This window comes from Tamandua tetradactyla, chromosome 5 (genome assembly GCF_023851605.1).
Source record: "Tamandua tetradactyla isolate mTamTet1 chromosome 5, mTamTet1.pri, whole genome shotgun sequence".
In the NCBI taxonomy this organism is placed as follows: domain Eukaryota; kingdom Metazoa; phylum Chordata; class Mammalia; order Pilosa; family Myrmecophagidae; genus Tamandua; species Tamandua tetradactyla.
The window spans coordinates 26960600-26981438 of record NC_135331.1 but is presented as its reverse complement, the minus strand read 5'-3'; the positions used below and the strand labels follow the sequence as shown (position 1 = coordinate 26981438).

At 54.7% G+C, this 20839-nt stretch overlaps 1 protein-coding gene across 1 annotated transcript; it reads left to right on the top strand.

Annotated features, from left to right (window-relative positions):
- The first annotated feature begins 2249 nt into the window (after positions 1–2249).
- Positions 2250–20792, top strand: LOC143683869 (sphingomyelin phosphodiesterase 4-like). The gene is given in 24 exon segments (XM_077160303.1): positions 2250–2277; positions 2673–2756; positions 4189–4275; positions 7771–7827; positions 7829–7917; positions 9456–9510; positions 9512–9532; positions 10086–10194; positions 10298–10350; positions 11027–11163; positions 12477–12606; positions 12931–12999; positions 15341–15427; positions 17108–17247; positions 17809–17905; positions 18229–18329; positions 18685–18848; positions 19149–19187; positions 19190–19231; positions 19234–19343; positions 19572–19805; positions 19968–20099; positions 20188–20316; positions 20398–20792. Coding segments are annotated over 23 exon segments (2484 nt in total). The 5' UTR covers positions 2250–2277; positions 2673–2684; the 3' UTR covers positions 20728–20792.
- The last annotated feature ends 47 nt before the right edge of the window (positions 20793–20839 follow it).

Here is a 20839-nt window from a genome sequence, read left to right as displayed (position 1 = left end):
AGACAGCATTGGTTCATATTGGAGATCAAATGTATAATTTAAATTTTTTACGACGTTTAAAATATGACTGGAATGAGAGCAATTTTTGTATTACCACTTTTAGATATATTCATTCTGAAATAGAATGGGAAAAGGTAAAAAGGCATCTTTTGGGGCATTCAAATAGTTTAAGTCTCAATATTTTAAAATTACAAAAGCGAGTATTAGAAATATCTCAGAGTAATTGACATATAACTGATGGAGATGATGTTATACAATCACTGACCCAAGAGCTAAAAAATCTTAATGCTATTTATTGGTGGAATTCTTCTCATTTTGTGACAACATTGGGAATAGGAATCAAAGTCAGAGCGCTTGACTGGTGGCCAATGACGGGTCAGACCCTTCCTTCAGAACTTAAAGGCAACCTAAGACAGGCACAGTCACCTCGACTTAAAAAATAAAAAGGGAGAAATGTAGGAGCCAAGGGTTAATAGAAAACCTGCGGAATTTATTGGGAGTGACTGGCTTCAGAGTGGCCTCAGCAGTAAACTGTGGAGACTGTTATCTGCTTACTTGGAGGACAGTCTGAGAAGGAGAGGATGTTTGTTTTTTCCGTAAACCCCAAGGTCTTGTTAGCTATCTCTTGTATGTAGAGAGTAATTCACTGAAAAGTAGGCACTCTGTTTTATCATGAAATGTATGCATGCTTTTAGTCACGTAAACCCTGCAGTATATAAGCAGGAACTAGTTAGGAATAAAGTTGTCTGTTGTCTTTACTGCTAAAGCTTCAGACCCCCTGATCCCAGTCTCTCTCTCGTTTTACTTGAACATTCCTTAGGGTCGTAACAGCAGCCAACACGAATGAAAGTTGAGCAACCTGGGGGTCCCACAGCCCACTTCATAGGATGCTTGTGAGGAATGATTGGGGGGGGGCGTGCTGATGCTTCTCAGAGAGAGGGAGGTGCCGCCTTAGGGAGGTATTAGCAGCAGTGTATTGACGTTAACGGAGGGTTGCCGGCTTCAGAAGAAAAAGCAAAGTTTGAAGCGCTCCGGAAGAAAAGTGGGTGGAACGCTTGGTGCGCAACGCTCTGGGGTGTAGCTGGGGCGAGCATGGCCTCGGCCTTGTCAGAAAACAACCGTCCTAGGAGACATGTGTGGTTCCATGAAAGCTAACTCTGACCCAGGAGGTGTTGTCACTTTATCATCTCTAAGGCTCTGCCCTTTACAGACTGTCCAGGATTTTATGTTGCTTTGAACCTTTCAGAGTAATACACACTACTCTTGACCAGATGGTTCAGGCCTAAGGCATTTTGTCTTAAGCCTTCCTTAAAACTGAAATTGGTAGCCTGTTTAAACTGACAATTGAAAAAAACTGGGTGGTGTTCCTGCTGCCAATTGGCAGAGATGGGGTGTCTCCTCAACACCCCTTACACAGCCTCCTTGCACACTAACTCCTGTCCTTCCACATATCCTGCCAGTTGCTGCAGGATATCTTTACTGGGCATCTTTACTCATATACAGCGAACAGAGCTGTGCCAGGAAAAGCATCACTAACCCATGGGCAGGACTCGGGCAAGCTTCTTCTTTACTCAGTCCAAGTATGGGTATTTTCTGTTTCTGTCCTGGGTCGGCAGGAATCTGGCCGGCAGCTCATATTTTTCCAGTGGCCAGTTCAAAGGCTACCTTGGCAGAACTTGCCCCACCCCTCCATTCATTCCTATAGAGCACAGGTATAGGGGAGAGCATTTACACACCTGTCTCAGATTTGCGAGGAGGTCTTTGTATTTGAATCTTGACTCTGCCCTTTATTAGGCAAGGGCAAGTGACTCTAATTCTTCAACTGTAACTGACCTGGTAGAGTTGTTGCAAAGGTGTATGTCCTATAACTGTGTAACAAACTGAGAAGCTTAGAATAGCACCCATTTATCTCACTGTTATGTAGTCATAAAGATGAAATCAGGGTGTCTGCCAACTTTACTCTTAATCTGAAGGCTCTGGGGAAGAATCTCCTTTCAAGTTCATTCAGGTTGCAGGCAGAATCCACTTCCTTGGAACTGGAGATAAGAGCCTTTTTCTGTGTTGGCTGCTAGCCAGGAGCTGCTTTCTGCTTCTAGAGCCACCTACATTCGTTCTTGCATTGCCTCCTACATCTTCAGAGTAGCAGCTGTTCTTCCAGTTCTCGTTACACTTTGAATTTCTCTGACTTCCCCTTCTCTTACCAGCCAGAGAGAATGTTTTGCTTCTGAAGGACTTCTGTGATTCAAACAGGCCCACCTGGATACTCTGTATGTTAAGGTCAGCTGACTTGAGACTTTAATTTCATCTGCAAAATCCCTTCACAGCAGTGCCTAGATTAGTGTTTGAGTAGCCCAGGAACAGGAATCTTAGGGGGCTGTTTTAGAATTCTGCTACCAAGAGGATTCAAAGAGGAGGTACGGGGAGATCCTTGAGAACTGGATTTTGTACATAGTGAGTGTACCCACGCGTTACCAAAGATTCTCCACCACAAACTCAGGTCTGTAGCTGGCCACACATGTCTAGGCCACACAATAGTGGCATTTCTCTAAAAGACAGGATTTGACAGTGTAGCGTGTGGGTGGGATTACACAGATGTTCTCCTGGGTATCGTGAAACTCCATCTAATTCTTTTGCGTGGTGTATATTGAGGTCCTACCTTTGTTTTTCCACAGTGGTTTCTTAAGATGGCCAACTTGGATTTTCCACCAGAGGCTGCAATGGCTTTCCCTCATTTCCATCAGCCCGGCTTCTTGCTGGTAAGTATCAGCTGCCTGTGTGGGTGTCAGTGTCATGACACTGAACTCACAAGCTGAGAACTTGTGAGTTCTTTCCATTGACTTGTGGAACTCTGTAGTGATGGTTCTCTAAGGGACAAATGATGAAATAACACGGGTCTCCCATCAGTCTGGTTTTCTCATCTACAGGGCAGGTTAGTCCAGATGCCCATCCTTCCTGCTTCAAGAGTGTGTGGAGAATCTGCTATCCAGAATTCAATATTTATTTACAGTTTTTGAGATAAAATATATATACTGTGCAAATGCACAAATCTTAAGTGTATAATTTATTAAGCTTTGACAATTGCATGTACTTAGGTAACTATACTCTTATTGACATATTATACCTTCATCACACACACACAAAAAAAGTGTGTGGAGAGGCAAGTGAAAGGGGTACATGGGAATTTGCATGCCCTGTAAGTCATTTCATAGTGTGAGTCACTCATAATTGTGACTGTCATCAGTAAAACATTGAGGATCAGCCAGGACTGTGTTTTGAGCATTGAACCTAATGCCAGGGAGTTTGGTATAGTCCAGACATTGACAACAAAGGGTCCTAGCTTCGGTTCTCAGATGATGCTTTTTAAAAGCCTTTATTTGAAAGGACATTCTTCAGTGTCAGCAGGCCCAGCCCATGGCCTACACAGCTCAGGACTCTATCCCTGACAGACCCTGGGGAGTATGCCGTCATTTGGAGGTGTACACAGCCTTAGATACCCTTGGGCAAAAGCACTCTAGGTTAAAGTGCTGCCATTTCCTCTGATCTTCACCCACACATGGCTTTCCCCATGTCCCGTGACCTTGTATATATTTCCTGAGTTTCCATCCTGAATGCTTTGTGGCCACCCTGTTTCCATGAGGCTGGTGCTGACATGTGGCTGAAGCTGTGGTTTTACCTAGCTTTGTTTCTTTGGCTAACAAATCTGGTAGGCTCGTTATGTACTCTGTTTAATACAGCTAATTTTGTGGGACATTCACACCAACACCTGTAGTTGTGTAAATTCATAGGTGATCAGTCACATGGGAAATTACCAGCTTATGCTCACAGGCTACTCCGTGGTCTGTGAGGGGTCCTCTCCTGATGTTGAAACTGACCCTGGCACCGACCCTTTCTCTCCCCTCATGTGTCCTGCAGAAGTCAGTTTTATTCTGATAATAGACCGTGCTCTGAGATGACTGCTGATGCCGGGGGGGGGGGGGGGGGGGGGGGGTGCTGATTTCAAGCCTGGCAGTTGCAAGTCTAGTGGCATATTTCTTTGGCCACCGCCAGCATGACCTGATGCCTGTAGGGGCTAGAATCAGGCCAGTGGTTTCTGCCACTTAGATTTCTGTTTTGATTTGAGCCAGAAGAGCAGCAGAAGCTGCAAAATGAAGGTACTTATAATGTTTTTTGGTTTGTTCTGTCTTCTAGGCTAATCTGAAAGCCGACTCTGTAAATAAGCCCTTTGCACAGCGGTGCCAAGACTTAGTTAAAATCATTGAGGATTTTCCAGCTAAGGTACAGCTTTGCTAGCATCTCTTCTCTTGGAAAGCTTAATTGCGGCCCTTGATTCCCATGTCCGAGCACTGCCTGGCAGAGGCCTGTCCTAGTGTTTGTCACGTTTATAGGCACATGTGAACGTGAGCACCAGGCGTTCTTGATCATGGGTGCTGTACCCTGCAGGGGACACCTGGCAGCATCTGAAGAAATCTTTGGTTGTCAAAAGTTGGAGGGGGGGTGGGGGAGCAGTTGCTATGGGCATCTAGTGAGTGGAGGCCAGGGGTGGAGCAAAACACCGCACAGTACACAGAAAGGCCACCCGTGCCAGGTAGCCCTAAAGAAGCAAGTGTCAGTTGTGTTGTGGCTGAGAAACCCATATGTAAATGCCTAAACCTGGGATTGTCCAATAATTAGTGTAACTAAGCTCAGGATGCCAGCCTGGACGAGTAATTAATACCGAGTGGCAGTAAGTCATAGTTATGTTTCTGGAGCTCACTCTGGAAAAGAATCTTGCCACTTTGTATATATATATATATATATATATAACTTTGTATTTAAAGTATCTCGCATCCGTGTTGGGTGCTTTCCAGGTTTTGCTGCGTGTTTGAATGTTAAAGGTTAAATTATTTTTTACATGCATGTGGTGTGAATCGTTTTCTCCCCACATGGAAATGATTATTATAAAAAGATGGCATAGTACATGAGTTAAATGTGTTTTTTCAGTTGAAAAGCTACAAATTGCCTAGTTTTATTTCTAAAATTAAAAAACCCAGAAACTGGTAACTGAATCCCTAGCCAGCGTTCAGAGGATTAAAAATACAAACGCACGCCCTCAGATCCATTTGAGGGAGCCCTCTCTGCAGTCTAATCAATCCCAGTGGCCCTTGTAACTGTAGGCAGCTGGAAAACTCAGCCATAGGTTTGGAATCTGTAAACCACCCATGCAGTGAGGACAGTATTCTGCTAATGCAGTCGATGGCTGCTGCATTTGTCTACTTGTTGTCTAATATTCGCAGGTATAGACAGAGCCATACAAGTGATACTTGGAACCATCCTTTTAGTGTTACAGTGTCAGGCACAGCGCTTCACTCCTTTTCTCGCCGCGGGTTCTCTGCCACCTGGGCTTCCTCCTCTTCCGTGAGGTCATTTTTTTATAGTGAAGGTCTTGTAACTCTCCCCAGTAGTTTTCCACTTGACCCTATTGGCATCGTCTTGAATGTAACAAGTGTTTTGCATCCACGGTAAGTTCAAAAAGTGTTCCCTAGTCAGCTCTCAAGAATTCTTGGTCCCAAACAACGGTCTGGTCTGTTTGCTTTCCTTTGTTCCCAGCCTCAGGGGGAGAAGGGTCATGTGTGTGGCAGGCGCCCTGCGGGATGACCTTTTCCAGTGGCTGCGTAACATCTGGTAGAGGAGCTGGGCCACCCTCGCTTCATCCTCTGTTCCCACATCTTCCAGCATGGTGTTCATAGTTACAGATTATTTGGCAGCTCACCCTCGGATCTCTCTCCATCGGAACTCTGTGGTTTAATTGAAGGCCTGGTGTTGGGTCTCAAGGAGATGGGGGGCCGGAAGCTAAAGAGAGCGGGGTGGCATCAGCACAATAAGAAGGAAAAGGAGGAGAACAAGGCCACCCTCCCCTCCCCGCTTTTGTTTGTTTGTTTCATTTATTTTCCCCATTTTGGTCAAGAAGGTTTTTGCAATCCCATTATGCCAAGGCCATTGCGACTCTTTTTTTTTTTTTAATTGTGGACTATAACGTGTACAAAAAAAAATACATTTCAAAATACATTGTAACAAGTAGTGACAGAAGAAATTTCAGAGTTTGGTATGGCTCCTGTTCCACAATTTCAGGTTTTTCCTTGTAGCTGCTCCAAAACACTGGAGACTAAAAGAAATATCAGTGTAATGATTCAGCAATCATACTCATTTGTTAAATCCTGTTTTCCTCTGTAATAACTCCTCCTTGGATCCTTCTCCCAGTCTTTAGGGATACTGAAGCTATGCCCATTCTAAGTTTTTCATGTTGGAAAAGGCTGTCGATAATATGCGATAGGGGAGTGGAACTAGTTGATGTTCTGGAGAGGCTGGCCCCTCTAGGTTTCAGGACTTATCTGGCCAAAGAATCATCTGGGGGTTATAGGATTCCGGAAAGTAATCTTAGGGCGTGAAACTTCTGTAGAATCTCAGATAAAGCCCTGTGTGTTCTTTAGGGTTGACAGGAGTGGTTTTGATTGGGGTTTGGCAAACCGTGGTAATTAGGAATCTGTAGCTGAAGCATACATAAGAGTAGCCTCTTGACTCAATTTGAACTCTCTAAGCCACGGAAACTTTCTTTTGTTATGTTTCTTTTCCCCCTTTTTGGTCCAAAAGGTGTTGTCAATCCCACAGTGCCAGAGAAACTTTCACCCCTAGAAGTCATATCCCACTTAGGAGAGAGGGTAATGATTTTCCTTGCAGAGTTTGGCTTAGAGAAAGAGGCCACATCTGAGCATAAAAGAGGTCCTCTGGAAATAACTCTTAGCATATATGTAGGCTTAGCATCTCCACTACAGAAATAAGCTCCATGAGAGCAAGCCTCAAGATCAGGGGCTTGATTGGGAGTTCCTAATGTTTGAGACAGTACCAGGAGTTTCCTTGGTGGTAAAGCTTAATAATTGCATATTTTTTTCTCCCGTCCCTCAAGGGACTTTGCCAATACCTTTTATCTTCCCAGCCTTCTCTGGGATGTATCTGGGTATTACATTAAGCTATACAGAATTATAAGCCCTTGTTCCCATTATGGGCTTCGTGTGTTTGGGTTATTTAAATCATCTATCCAGAGAGATTGAGTTAGATTACGTGCTCCAGAAAATTTAGGTTTTGAACAAAATACACCTCTCTTTCTTTGGTGTCATAGAGTAGGTGAAGTTGTAAAATACAGACAGTGTCCTTCTTACCCTTTGTATTCTGATTTGCTTTACTTACAGCCTGATCGGCTCTGTTCTTACCTCTGCTTGAAGCCTGATCTCTTTTGGTTTCTTTAACAGTGGCAGTAGGTAGCAGTGCTCACTTTCAGAGCTGCAGAACTCCTCTGAGTCTTAGGTGTCACACAGGTACCCACAGTCCCAGGGAAATTTCAGATTATACATTTATAGCATATCCTCTTAAAATCTAGAAATAAGATTTACAGCTCCAGTCTAAACGTGGCTAGTGTAAGAGCTTACAATCTAGGGTGCCATTCTTTTTAATAGAACTCTCTTTGGAGCAAGTTCGGTATTTTCAGAAACGCTCCTAATCCCTAGGCTGATAATTTGACTGGCCCAAACATGAAGTACTGCTGTTTTCCGTGCCCTGTGGCCACAGTGAAAGGATCGGAGGCTTCTCCTCCTGTTGGGTGGTTCCTGCAGGGCGGGGCTGGCCTGTGGGTCTCAGCGGTGGCTGGGGTGGGCGGGTCCCGTGTGGCACCCGGCCTGGCAGTGGGGCCTGGGCCTCACCGAGCCGGCCCGCACCCTCCCCCGCTCCTCGTTGTTCCAGGAGCTGCACACCGTCTTCCCGTGGCTGGTGGAGAGCATCTTCGGCAGCCTGGACGGGCGGGGTCCTCATTGGCTGGAATCTTCGCTGCTTACAGGGGCGCGTGAACCCTGTTGAATTCAGCATCGTGATGGAGTTTCTAGACCCTGGGTAGGTGGGTGGGTTTGTCTTCCGAGAGGCGCTCCGTATTTCCTCGGGGTGTTTGCACCCCGCCGCCCCCCATGGGTTGGAGTCTTTTTTATTATTAAGTTGAGGTAGATAAATTAACACGAAAGCTCTTCCATTTAACTTTCCGAATTCCTATTCCACTTCCTCCTAACCCATGCTGCCAGAAATCTTACAGGACATAAGCAAGATTTCCAGAAACCTTTTCTTCCCACTTCTTAGCAGTAATACTTGATGAATTGCTTTCAAATAATTAAGTTGCTACTAGCATAAATTTTTAGTATGCAAAGAAATTCATCCTCTAAGACGTTCTGCTGGCTATATGCCAGTAAAACCTGCCACCGATCCGACAGGAGAGCAGAGGACAGACGGTTCTGTTTCCGTAAGAGGCTGCACGGGAAGCTTCCGTTAACTTTTCTGTTGTTAAGTCCCTGGGCATGTTAGGGCAGAAGCTGGTGACGCCAGCAAAGCAGAGTCCGCTGTGTCAGTTGGCTTGAATGGTTGTCTTGTGACCCCATTTTTAAATCACACTATTTTTTATTTTTTCATTAAACATTTCGAACATACAAGCACAAACATTCTTACCATGTGATCATTCCATTCTACATATATAATCAGTAATTCACAATATCATCACATAGTTGCATATTCAACATCATGATCATTTCTTATACATTTGCATCAGTTCAGAAAAAGAAAACAAAAAATTCATACATTCTATACCCCTTACCCCTCCTTTCATTGATCACTGACATTTCAATCTCTTCTATTTTATCATTTGTTTCCCCTTGTTATTTGTTTATTTTTAATCCGTATGTTTACTCATCTGTCAGTAAGGTAAATAAAGGGAGCATCAGACACAAGGTTTTCACAATCACACAGTCACATCGTGAAAGCTGTATCATTATACAATCATCTCCAAGAAACATGGCTACTGGAACACAGCTCTACATTTTCAGGCAGTTCCCTCCAGCCTCTCCATTACACCTTAACTTAAAAAGGTGATATCTATGTTGTGCTTAAGAATAACCTGCAGGATAACCTCTCGACTCTGTTTGGAATCTCTCAGCCATTGACACTTTATTTTGTCTCATTTCTCTTCCCCCTTTTGGTCGAGAAGGTTTTCTCAGTCCCTTGATGCTGAGTCCCAGCTCATTCTACGATTTCTGTACCACGTTGCCAGGAAGGTCCACAACCCTAGGAGTCATGACCCCTAGGAGTCATAGTCAGGGGGAGGGTGGTGAGTTTGCTTGTTGTGTTGGCTGGAGAGAGAGGCCACATCTGAGCAACGAAAGAGGCTCTCTTGGGGGTGACTCTTGGGCCTAACTTTAAGTAGGCTTGACCTATCCTTTGTGGGGTTAAGTTTCATATGAACAAACCCCAAGATTGGGGGCTCAGCCTATTGCTTTGGTTATCCGCACTGCTTGAAATCACACTATTCCTTAACGTTAAGAAACGATCAAAACAAAATGGTTTGCAATTCACTTCCCTGTTTTTGCTTGTCTGTTTAATTTTGTGTTCAGTGGCCCGATGATGAAGTTGGTTTATAAGCTTCAAGCTGAAGACTATAAATTTGACTTTCCCCGTCTCCTACCTGCCTGTGAGTCAGCTAGTTGTGGGGGTTGGGGGGGCCTGGGGTGGTGAGGGCCCTGCACGGCCGCTGTGAGGAGGTGGGCGTGCCGGGGCTGGACTCTGGTGGTGGTGGTGGGGTGCTCAGAAAGTGGGCAGGTCACACCATAATTTAAAGACATTCCAGACTCTGCCGGTGTAGAAGGCGCCCCTTTGCCTGGCTTGCTGCTCAGTGGCAGGCTGGGCTGCGTGACCTGGTTGTTTTGTTCTTCTGAGTCTCTAGCCCTTTTGGGGTATGTCGAGGGATGACCTCTCTATGGGTGTGAGAAGCAGAGGTGACAGGGCTCATTGAGGGCCTGGCTAGGCTCGGAATGGGCACAGCTGCTGCCCTTGCTGTGGGCGGGTTTTTATAGGGAGGATGGAGAGAGTCTAAGAGAGGCTCTTTTGCTTGAGCGCTACTCGGGGGATGGCCATGGCTGTGCGTGCTGGTCCCTGCCTCGGCAGCCTTCCCAAACAGCTGCACCCATGGGTGGGGGCGCTGTGCCTGGCGCCCATTCGGGATTCCCACCTCCATCTCTCCGCAGGGCCCTGTGAAGGCTTCCATCCAGGAGTGCGTGCTCCCCGACAGCCCTCTCTACCACAACAAGCTCCAGTTCCCCCCCACCGGGGGCCTTGGCCTGAACCTGGCCCTCAGTATCCTTGGTGTCCTGGGATGGCGGGGACCGGGGTGGCCTAGCTCTCAGGGACAAGGTCAGCCCAGCAGCCTCATGCCGCTGCTCCTTGACGCTACCGTCAGATCCGTTTGAGTATTACATTTTCTTCTTTGCCTTGAGCCTCATCACTCAAAAGGTACCTGGGCAAAGCCTCCTGTGCAGGGTGAAGTGGGTGGGGTGGGGCGTCCACCTTCCTGTGTCGTCCGTCACTCCGCTTCCCTTCCATCCTCCCTCATTTCCCCTGTGGCTCCTTCCTCTAGCCTTCGCAGTGCGTTGCTCCTGGCCCGCAGGCCACTGTCTGTTCGCAAGGACAGTGGATTTGGGGGCAGGTGCGACAGAGAGTGAGGGCAATCCGGGCACCCAAGAGGTGGTCAGGGAGGCTTCCTGGAGGAGGAGCTGCCTGGGGCTGGGTCCAGTGGCAGCACAGGCACTGCTTCTTTTCCCATTTTCCTAATCCTCCTTTTCCTCTTTCCTCTTTACTCTTCATACCCCTTTGCCTGTCATTTCTATATTTTCTCCCAACCACAACTTTTGCTCAGTTTTTTCTTTGAAAGTCTGGTGGAAAAGATATTTGTGTAGCATTGTAAAGTTATAAGGTGAAGCCTCTGGGCAGGTTCCCCTGTGGGCTCACACGGCAGAATGTGGTGGCCAGATTAGAGGATCTATCTGCTCAGGCCCTGTGTGCTGGGAGCAGCTCCGGGGCGTGGCGCATATCCTGGGTCTCCCGGACATCCGGAATAGAGCCCTGTGCTGCTGGGCCCTGTGGCCTGAATGGCCTTGAGCCCCTCGCCGATGACCTGTTTGGTTTCTAGCCATTTCCTGGGTCCCTCCACATCTGTACTTCGGACTGCGCCTACTTCATCCTCGTGGACAGGTACCTGTCGTGGTTCCTGCCCACAGAAGACAGCGTGCTCCCTCCATTGGCCGCCAGCCCCTCGCCCACCCCCAGGTAAGGCCCCCTCCCCCGCCCCGGTTCTCGGCCACCCACAGGTGGTAGGCGGGTGCGGGGCCTCGCCCCCGTCAGATGCATTGCCTGCTGGGACCGTGGTGCCACCCTTGTCCACGGCTCAGTTTTCTCTGTGCTTCAGACTTCCCAGAACCACAGCTGTGGCACAGCTGCAAGGTGGGTGGGTCAGGAGGGTTTCTGTGCTTGCTTTTGGTCGTCTGTGACATTTAGGTGCTGGGTCCTCTGGCTGCCTCGACCATGCCTTGGTCTGGGATGGGGCAGGATTGGACTCTGCCCTCAGCAGCCCGCCCCATGTTTGCCCTCGAACCCACACTGTGAGACCATGAGCAATACGGGGAGTGGCACAAAGCTGCACCATGGGCATTGATTGTAGGTTCTGGGTATCAGTACTAGAGAGAGACGGCCTGTAGGGCAGGCCATGGAAGGGTGCACGTGGGTTGCCAGGACAAGTTCTGGGGGGACTGGCCCCCAGGCCAGGTCTGTAGGGACAGTGTGGCCACTGGGCCAGGTCTATATGGACAGTGTGGCCCCCAGGCCAGGTCTATAGGGGCAGTGTGACCCCCGGGACCAGGTCTATAGGGGCAGTGTGACCCCCGGGACCAGGTCTGTAGGGGCAGTGTGACCCCTGGGACCAGGTCTGTAGGGACCACGTGGCCCTCGGACCCAGGTCTGTAGGGACCACGTGGACCCCGGGACCGGGTCCGTATGGGCAGTGTGGACCACGGGACCAGGTATGTAGTGACCGTGTGAACCCTGGGCCCAAATAGGGATCCACTGCACCAGGGCTGGGCCTCCCTGCCTCAGTTCTGTCCTAGCTGCCTGGCTGGCCTGCACCCTCCCTGGTACTGCTGTGCTGCCCGCACCCCTGGGCTGGGTGTGGGGGCTGGTGACAGCCATGCAGTGCCAGTCCCACTGGCCCCACTGTCACGTTCGATCTTCACACCTACGTTAGTCACGAGGGTGCTGGGCTGCCGTTGTGAGCTCGGGCAGCTGCCAGTATTGTTGGCATTGTCGATGGCCTGGCCAAGGCAGTTCTCACCAGGATGGTCACCTGTGGTGGCGTCTTAGCACTGCCCTCCCCGTCTGTAGCTGCCCTCCACAGTAAGGAAGACCTTTTCCCACTGGATCTACTCTCTCACACCAGTGTGAGCGTGTGGGCTGTTGTGTGGTTCAGCAGGCGCCGTCAGTGACTGCCCTCGGTTATTTTGATGCCCCAAGTGTCCCCGGCCTGTCCGCAGCAGTTCCCCCACTGGCCGTCCCCGGACGCCCCACGTAGCCTGTGTCCCTGCCCCCAGGACGGCGGCCGTGCCCTTCGCCTCCTACGGCCTGCACACCAGCCTCCTCAAGTGGCACCTGGCCCACCAGGCACCTGTGAACGCCGACCCCGCCTCCCACGAGATCTGGAGGTCCGAGACCCTGCTGCAGGTGAGCCTCCCGAGGCGGTTTTCTGCCTCCACTTCCGTGGCAGTGCCAGCCCGCCCCTCCCTGCCATCCTGGCCTAGAGGAGAGTAGATTCCCTGCCCTGAGATCTCAAGAACCTCTGTGTGCTGGGCCCTGTTTTTGCATTCCAATTATTTTTCCTTGTCCGTGGTTGTTGCTTCTCACGGAGTGGGCTTTGCGGGCTCGGGTGGCACCCGGCTGAAGCAGGCTCTGCTTGGCCACCCTGAGGACAGGACTGGAGCGCGGGCTTCTGGCGTGGAACCGCGGCTCTGATTCTTGGAGCGAAAACCAACGCTAAGGCTCTCACAGGTTTTCGTTGAGATGTGGCTGCACCATTACTCGCTGGAGATGTATCAGTTGCAGTCCCCTCATGCCAAGGTGCGTGTCCTCTCCACCCCCTACCTGGCCCTGGGGTGCCTGCCCATCTGCCACCGCGTGTCCTCGAGCCAGGGCAGCAGACAGCCACTATCAGCCCCAAGTCAGATGCCAGGGGAGGGCAGGAGGGCGGAGAGGCCCCAGGAGGGCCTGCTGCTCCGGCTCTGGGGGCAGAGTCTGCGGCCTCACCTGGGAGGCGTGCTGGTATCTCTGTGTCATCATCAGCTCCTGGTCCTTCCGCGGTGCGGGGCGGCCCGGGCAGAACCACCACTTTGACTGGCCCAAGCCCCTCTGCCTGCCCACCCTGCCCTCTCACCTCATAGCGCCCCAAGTGGCTGTGGTAGTGGGTGGGCCTGAGGCCTCTTGCCTGCGCCCGGCTTCTCCTCTCCGTGTCTGCCCTTCCCCCTCCTTCCGGGCCGTGCAGCAGGGGTGTGGGGACCCTGCAGCCCTGTGGGGTCTGTCGGGTGGAGGGTCCTATTCAGTAGGTCAAGCAGCAGGGGTGGGTGGTTCTCCAGGAGGCACTTGAGTCATGCCCGGCCCCTCCCATCCAGCTGCCGTGGCTCCGCACATGCTTTCGCCACTAACGGACGTGACTCTCTGGGCTTCCTCAGGGACTCAGCTTTTGGGCAGCGGGGTTGGAATTGAGAACTGGGTCCTGTCACTTGCTTGTCCTCCAATCCTGGTGGCAGTTGCCTTGTCCTGCTGCAGAGCCAGCCTCCAGGCACTTCCTGGAGCCCTCGAGCTGCTGTAGGGAGGGCTGGACTGTGGCCCTCCCTGCTGCCCTCTCAGGGGCAGGGAGCACCAAAGACTCCAAATCCCCAACATCCCAAGGAGAGCGGAAGTAAAAGCGAGGGGATCTGCGTGGGGTCTTGAGCTGCCACGGGCTGCAGCGCCTTGTTGCCTCCAAACACCCATCTGCTGGCTGTTCCCTGCACCCCGAGGAGCTCACAGTGGGGCCCAGGGCCGGGACACCTCACCACGTCAGCCACCCTCCTCCGGGCAGGTGGTAGGAGCCGCTTTATGCCACCTTTCGACACGAGGGCCACCAGCCAACATGGCCCCTCCAAGAGTCCCTCCAAAGGCTTGAGTCCTTGGGGGAACTTGAAAGGGCCGTGGGCATCCCTCCTTCCTCTCTTCCCCCTGTGTGCTTCCTCCTGGCCAGCCCAGGGTTGGGCCTACCTGCTGGATGCCCCGGTTATGTGCAGATGTCCCTAGCAGTCCCCAGGGAGGCTCCTGCGCCTCCCCCTCCCGTTGAGGCAGAGAGGACGACAGAAGCTGCCCCACGCCCACCCCTCCTGGCTCTATGGAGGAAGGCTGTGGGGCTGCTGCTGCCCTGCCACACCCCTCCCTACTCCTCCTGGCCTGGGCAGGGCCTGTCCCGGGGGTGGCGGGGCAGCCTTGGGCTGTGCTTGGTGGCGAGCTGCTCCAGCGGTCTTGGGTCAGCAGGGCAGGCAGAGCTCCCACTGCGGGCAGGCGCCTGCCTCTTGGCACCCGGGCTGACCAGCCCATGTCCCTGCTGCTTCTGGGAGGTGGGCTGTGGCCGGGTTCTCGAGGTCCTGCCCTTGGGCCTGGGGAGCACCCCTCCTTATGCAGGGCTTGGAGGGTGCTCCTGGTGGGGTTGGGGAGGCTTGAGGGCCGCCCAGATTAGTGCTCTTGGAGCGAGCTCCCTACATTCTCCAAACCAGGCAGTGTAGGGAGAAGCTTTGGGGGGCGAAGCCAGAGCTTATCTCCGAGCTGTCTCTGGGGACCAGTCCCTGTCCACTCGGTCCTCAGGGAAAGCACTGTTCAAGGAGGGGTCACGGGTCGGACTTTAGACAGATGAGAATTAATGTAGATACCAATTTGGGAAATTCTCACAACAACCCTAGAAGTCCACCGAATCATGTTTTCCTTTGTGGGTGGGGACTCCATGTGCAGCTGGCCCTCGGTACTGTCCTTGCCAAGCCCTGTGGCTTTCAGGGCCTCAGTGGCTGGCAGCTGAGCTGTTGCTGCTGCAGTCTGACCCCTGCCCTGCTCTGTGCTCGGGGTCAGGTGGGCAGGCAGCTCCTTCTGGAAGGAAAGCACGTTGGGCCCATGGAGGAAGCTGGACGAGCCTCAGCACTCCACAGGTCTCTGCTGGTCACCCAGCCAGGCTCGGCTCCAATTGGTGTCCCCCTGCTTCAGGCTGCTGAGGGGAGGCACCCCACTGGCGTGAGGCTGTGGGTCAGAAATGGTTTGGGGTCTCACTGACTGCTTTTGTTTTGTTATTTTGTTTTACCTCCTCTGGGCTCATGCTCGCTTTTTCTTTGTCTCCCCTCCCTTCTGTCTCTTGGCCCCCCCGCCCTTCCCCATTTTGTCATCTCAGCTGGAGGTCCTGCACTACCGCCTCAGCGTCTCCAGCGCTCTCCCCAGCCCTGCCCACCCTGGCTGCCCAACCCAGCACGCCTACCAAGTACCTGTGCCTGGCGCCCGTGTTTTTGTCCTGCCTCTTGGGTCCCCCCAGTGTGCACAGTGGAGTGGTGGTAGCGTGTGGCTGGGGGCTGCAGGTCAAGGCAGTGCTGAGACTAGGTCTGAGCAGAGCAAGGGCTGTCCTGCAGCTCCGCCCTGTCTAGCATTCCCCATGCCCTGTCCTGCAGCCTCCGCCCTGCGCTGTACCTGCCCTCTGCCCCCTCTACCCACAAGCTGCACACGGCTGAGGTGTGGTGAGGGCTCAAGGGGCACCTCCAGCCATCGCCCTGGGTTGAGGGAGCCCTAGAGCACGTCTTCGCAGTGTTCCACACTGTCTCTGTGGTGTGTGGTGCTCTAGGGATAGAGCCAGAGCCCCGAGGAGCGGGCGGGTCAGGCTGTGTCTCTTGGAGGCCACGCAGGTACCAGGGAAGGATTTGAGGCTGGGGTGGTGAGTCCCAGAGGTCAGGCGTGGGGGGGGAGGGGCAGTCAGTGCCGGGAGGGCAGGAGCACTGGGCCAGACCCGGCTGGGGAGTGCTTGACGGATGTACTCACAGATTTGCAGTCCAGTGCGCTGAGGGATTGGGAGGGGCCGGGCTGGCAGCACCCAGCTGGGATTCCTGGGCAGAGCCGCGGCACCGACTCGGGCCTCAGGCTGGCCTTGCTCGGCTGACAGCCTGGTCTGGGAGGGTGGGGGCTGCTGCCCCTTGGCCTGGACGAGGGAAAGGGACCTGGGGAGGGAGCGCTCTGTGGACAGGCCTTGAAGAGGTGCAGTGGAGGTGGCCACATGTAGCTGTGGGGGCGTGCAGCAGGGACCAGGCTCAGTGTCCCAAGGGCCAGAGGGATGGGCCAGCCACGGGGCCGGAAATGAGATTGAACAGGGAAGGAACTCCTGGTGGGACGCAGCTAGCGCTGACACCCTGTACGATTTTGGTCTTGCATTGAGATGATTTCTGAACATCCCCCACTGCTTTCCCTGTTTTAGAAACAATGTGTGCTCAGTGCACAGATTTAAAAATACAGCTCGGCAAAGGAGATACCCTCCCTCCCTGCCTGGTTGTGGCCAATGGCTGGTGGGAGCATTTCATGCCAGGGATACCCGAGTGGGTCCTGGTGTGGGCGGAGGCAGTGGATATGGGGCGACCTGCCCCCAGGCTGGCTTTTTCCAATCTTGGGCTCCTGAAGGGCAGGCAGGTGTGTTGGTGATTTGGGAGAAGCTGCTGAAAGCTCCCTCCTCGGACTCACTGCAGCCCCAGAGGCTGGTGGTGGGTGAGGCGGGTGGAGCTCAACCCCCCAGAGGCCTGCACAGCAGCCTTACCCAGGGGTCCAGCCTTCGAGCTCCTCCACTCACCTTGAGCGCCCAGCACCTTCTCCCGAGCTTGAGATGCTCCAGTGTGGGGGTTTTAGCTGGCCACAGGTATGAGCAGGCGAGGCCACATCCCCCGTGTCCCCCCCGTGAGTGCCCCCATCCCCCTTCCAGGAGGGGCAGCACCACTGAGTCTGAGCCAGGCTCCTTTCGGGATCGTCATTTTCACAAGTCAGGGCAGGCCAGGCAGGCACTGGGGCTGAGCAGCTCTCCACTAGCTGGTGTGCGAACCGCAGATGGGGCTCCGAGCAGCAGGGTGGCCCGTGGGCTCTGGGCCCCCCGAGTGCCTCTGGTTGCTGACTCGCGTCTCCTCGGCCTCAGGAGTCGTTCATGCCCTCCGAGGAGCACGTGCTGGTGGTGAGGCTGCTGCTGAAGCACCTGCATGCCTTCGCCAGCAGCCTGAAGTCTGAGCAGGCCTCGCCCTCAGCCCACTCCCACGCCACCAGCCCCCTGGAAGAGTTTAACGGTGGGTGCATGGTGAGGGTGGGTGCAACCCACCCCGACCCCTCCTCCCTATGGGTGGCCCTGCCGTCCCCCTGCCTGGGTAGGCGCCTGGCTGCTTCTCCACTGTGCGGCCTCTCCCCGCAGGCAGCCCGAAGAGACTCCCTCTTGCAGCTCCCTGTTGTCCCTTCCCCCAGTGCTGGGGCTGAAGTAGGAGCTCTGTATTGACACATTCCCATGGAACAGCCCGGAAAACTGACAGGCGAGGGACATCTGTGCTCTGTCTGAGCATGTCCACTGACCCTCGAGCACCTTCATGGCAGTGGCTCATGGGGCTGGTGTGCTGCTGCCCCCTCCTTCTCTCCTCCCCCACCCCGGGTCTAGGAACTGGCCTCTCCCTGGTGAGCTTTGTGGGGTGAGTCATGCCAGGATACACCCAGGAGCCAGGTTGGCTCAGCGGCTGCTGTGTGTCCTCAGGACGGTCCCTGACCCTGACCTCTCTGAACCTTGATTCTTTCTCCAGCGAATGGGGCTGTCTGTTGGCCTCTAGGGGGTGCTGAGTATGACCCGTTCTGGCTCTCCCGCAGGGCCGCCATCCCACGGTTTGTCCAGCAGAAGCTCTACCTCTTCCTGCAGCACTGCTTCGGCCACTGGCCCCTGGATGCGTCTTTCAGAGCCGTGAGTGGTGGCCAGTGCCTGGCCTTGGTAGCCTGGGTGGGGTAGGCTCCCCTTGGCTGTGTGCCAACTGAGGGCTTGGGGCGGGGCAAGGAGGAGGTCAGGTTAGTGCAGAGGCTGAGGCCTGGGGCAGTCATGTCCATGCCCCTTTAAGCCCGAGCTGGGTGCCCAGGGCTGATCCTCAGCTTCTGAAGGGTGAGTGGTGGGTTAATCAGTTAATCAGACTCTGTGGGGGTTGTCCAAGTCCCTCTGGAGCTCTCTTCAGGGGAGAGCTGGTGGCTTGTGTGTGGAGGTTGTAGAAGAAGCCAGAACATCTCTCTCCCTAGGTGCTGGAGATGTGGCTGAGCTACCTGCAGCCCTGGAGGTATGCGCCTGAGAAGCAGGCCCCGGGTGCCGACGCCCAGCCCCGCTACGTATCGGAGAAATGGTGAACCCCTGCTGGGCGGCCCTTACCGTCCCACGCCCGTCCCCACAGCCTCTGGCTCAAGGACAGCCAAGGTTCCTCCACCCCCAGTCACCCGTCTGCCAGCCGTTGGTGCCTTTGCTGGCTGCTCCTCCATCCCTCTCCTGGGCAGCTGCCCCCCGGGCCACCCTCCCATGTGCCATCGCCCGGCCTCATGGATGGGGCAGGCTCTTGTCGCTGATTCTGCTGGTGCCAGAGGCCTGCGCCTCACCTGCCCCTGTCGCCACCCCCCGCCTGCCCACCCACAGGCCCCCCAAGGGCCTTGGTGCCCTGGGGCTGGGGGTGCGAGGCCTGACTCTGAGCCGCCATTCGCGCCCAGGGCGCCCTTCGTGCAGGAGAACCTGCTGATGTACACCAAGCTCTTCGTGGGCTTCCTGAACCGTGCACTGCGCACCGACCTGGTCAGCCCCAAGAACGCGCTCATGGTCTTCCGGGTAGCCAAGGTCTTCGCCCAGCCCAACCTGGCGGAGATGATCCAAAAGGGTGAGCCCAGGCCCTGCAAAGCAAGTCCCCTCTTCCCCGGGCCGCTGAGCTGGGGCGTGGCAGATGAGGGCTGCCCCCCCGGAGGAGCTGTGCCTTCCTTGGGACCCGTGGGAGCTGTTTGTCATCATCGGCTTTGAGGGGTGGGGTGGCCCCTTGAGGCCTGCCCTGTGGCTGGCTTCAAGCAGACGCCCCTGTCGAATGGGGCTCGGTCTGCAGGGCTGTCAGGAAGCCCTTGGGGGAGCTGCTGGTGGCCCTGTCTTGTGCCCTTTGATGGACAACAGGCCCGTGTCCCCCTTGCAGGGGAGCAGCTGTTCCTGGAGCCAGAGCTTGTGCTCCCCCACCGCAGCACCGCGCCTTTGCGGCCCCCACCTTCACTGGGGGCTCCCGTCGTCCTGGCCGCCGGCTGTCACCGACGCCTCCTTCAGGGTGAAGAGCCACGTGTACAGCCTGGAGGGCCAGGACTGCAAGTACACCCCACTGTTCGGGCCCGGGCCCGCTCCCTGGAGTGAGGCAGCCGGGCCACCCCAAAACCCTGGGCCTGAGGAAACAGCACAGGGATTCAGGTCACAAGGGGGAGGCGCCCTCCCTCCCCTATGAAGTCTCACTTTTAAGGAAACGCTTAAATCGAGACGGTGCATCCAGCACCTGTACTGTCCTTCCCTCGTGGAGGCTCTCTGCCAGACCGGGTCACCGGGCTGCTGATGCACCTGCCCTTGCCCACAGGTCTTGCGCCTAGCCCAGCTTATCGCTCAGGCCCAGCAGACCGCCAAGGCCTGCTCCGACCATGTGGCTGACAGCACAGCCAGCCGCTCCTTCCTGGCCTGGCTGCGCCTCTGTCCCGTGGACCCCAACAGCTCCAGCTCGGCCAATGACCTGGACGAAGGGGGCCAGGACAGCATCCGGAAGACAGACGAGCACCTGGAGAAGGCCCTGGAGTACCTGTGCCAGATCTTCCGGGTATGGCCTGGGCCCCGTGCCGGCTGGCCTGCCTGCCTCTGCCTCGGGCCCTGGGGTCACTGCCGGGGCAGGGGTGCCGAGGCCGGGTTCCTCTCCTCACCTCTGGCATGGTATCAGCACCTGGTGAGAAGGTCCCAGCTCATTGGGGTGTCTCCCCGGCAGCTTAGCGAGGCCCAGCTCGCCCACCTCATGCTGGCGCTGGGGGCGGCTCCAGACGAGGGCAGCAAGAAGCAGCTGCCGGACTGCATCGTGGGTGAGGCCGGGCTTGTCCTCACGCCCCTGGGCCGCTACCAGGTATGGCCCCACCAGACTCCCATCCCCCCAGCCTATGAGGGGAGGGCACCTGCTGAGCCCTGTGTGGCTCTCTCTCTGCGGCCTCTAGATCATCAACGGCCTGCGCAGGTTTGAGATCGAGTACCAGGGGGACGCAGAGCTGCAGCCCATCCGTAGCTACGAGAATGCGAGCCTGGTCTGCGTGCTCTTCCAGCTGTCGTCCGCCATCAACTGCAGGGTGAGTGGGGGGTGCCGCGGGGCCGGTGCCGGAGGGTGGGCTCCGCCAGCCGGGGGCTCCCACTGTGTCTCTTGGATCCAGTTTGCAGGCCAGATGGCAGCCCTGTGCTCCCGGGCTGACTTCCTGGGCAGCTTCTGCCGCTACCACCTCACTGAGTCCACACAGGCTGGCCAGCGCCTACTGAGTCCCACAGGGCCAGGCCGGGCGGCTCCCCAGGCCCGGGGCACCCGGATCAGCCTGCGCTTCCTGGGCAGCTACCCCACGCTGCTCTCGCTCCTGTTCACCTTCTTCGTGGCCTCCCTGCTCTGCGTTGGGCCGCTGCCCTGCACGCTCCTCCTCACCGCGGGGTATCTGCTCTACGCCGTGGCCATGACGCTGCTCACCAAGTGGGCGAAGCTGCACCAGCCCTGACGGCCAATACTGGATGGACAGGGGACCACTATGCACTGTCACCTCTGCCACCCCCACGCCTGGCGCAGCTGCAGCAGCCTGCACAGAAGGACACAGCCCGGTCCCTGAAGCC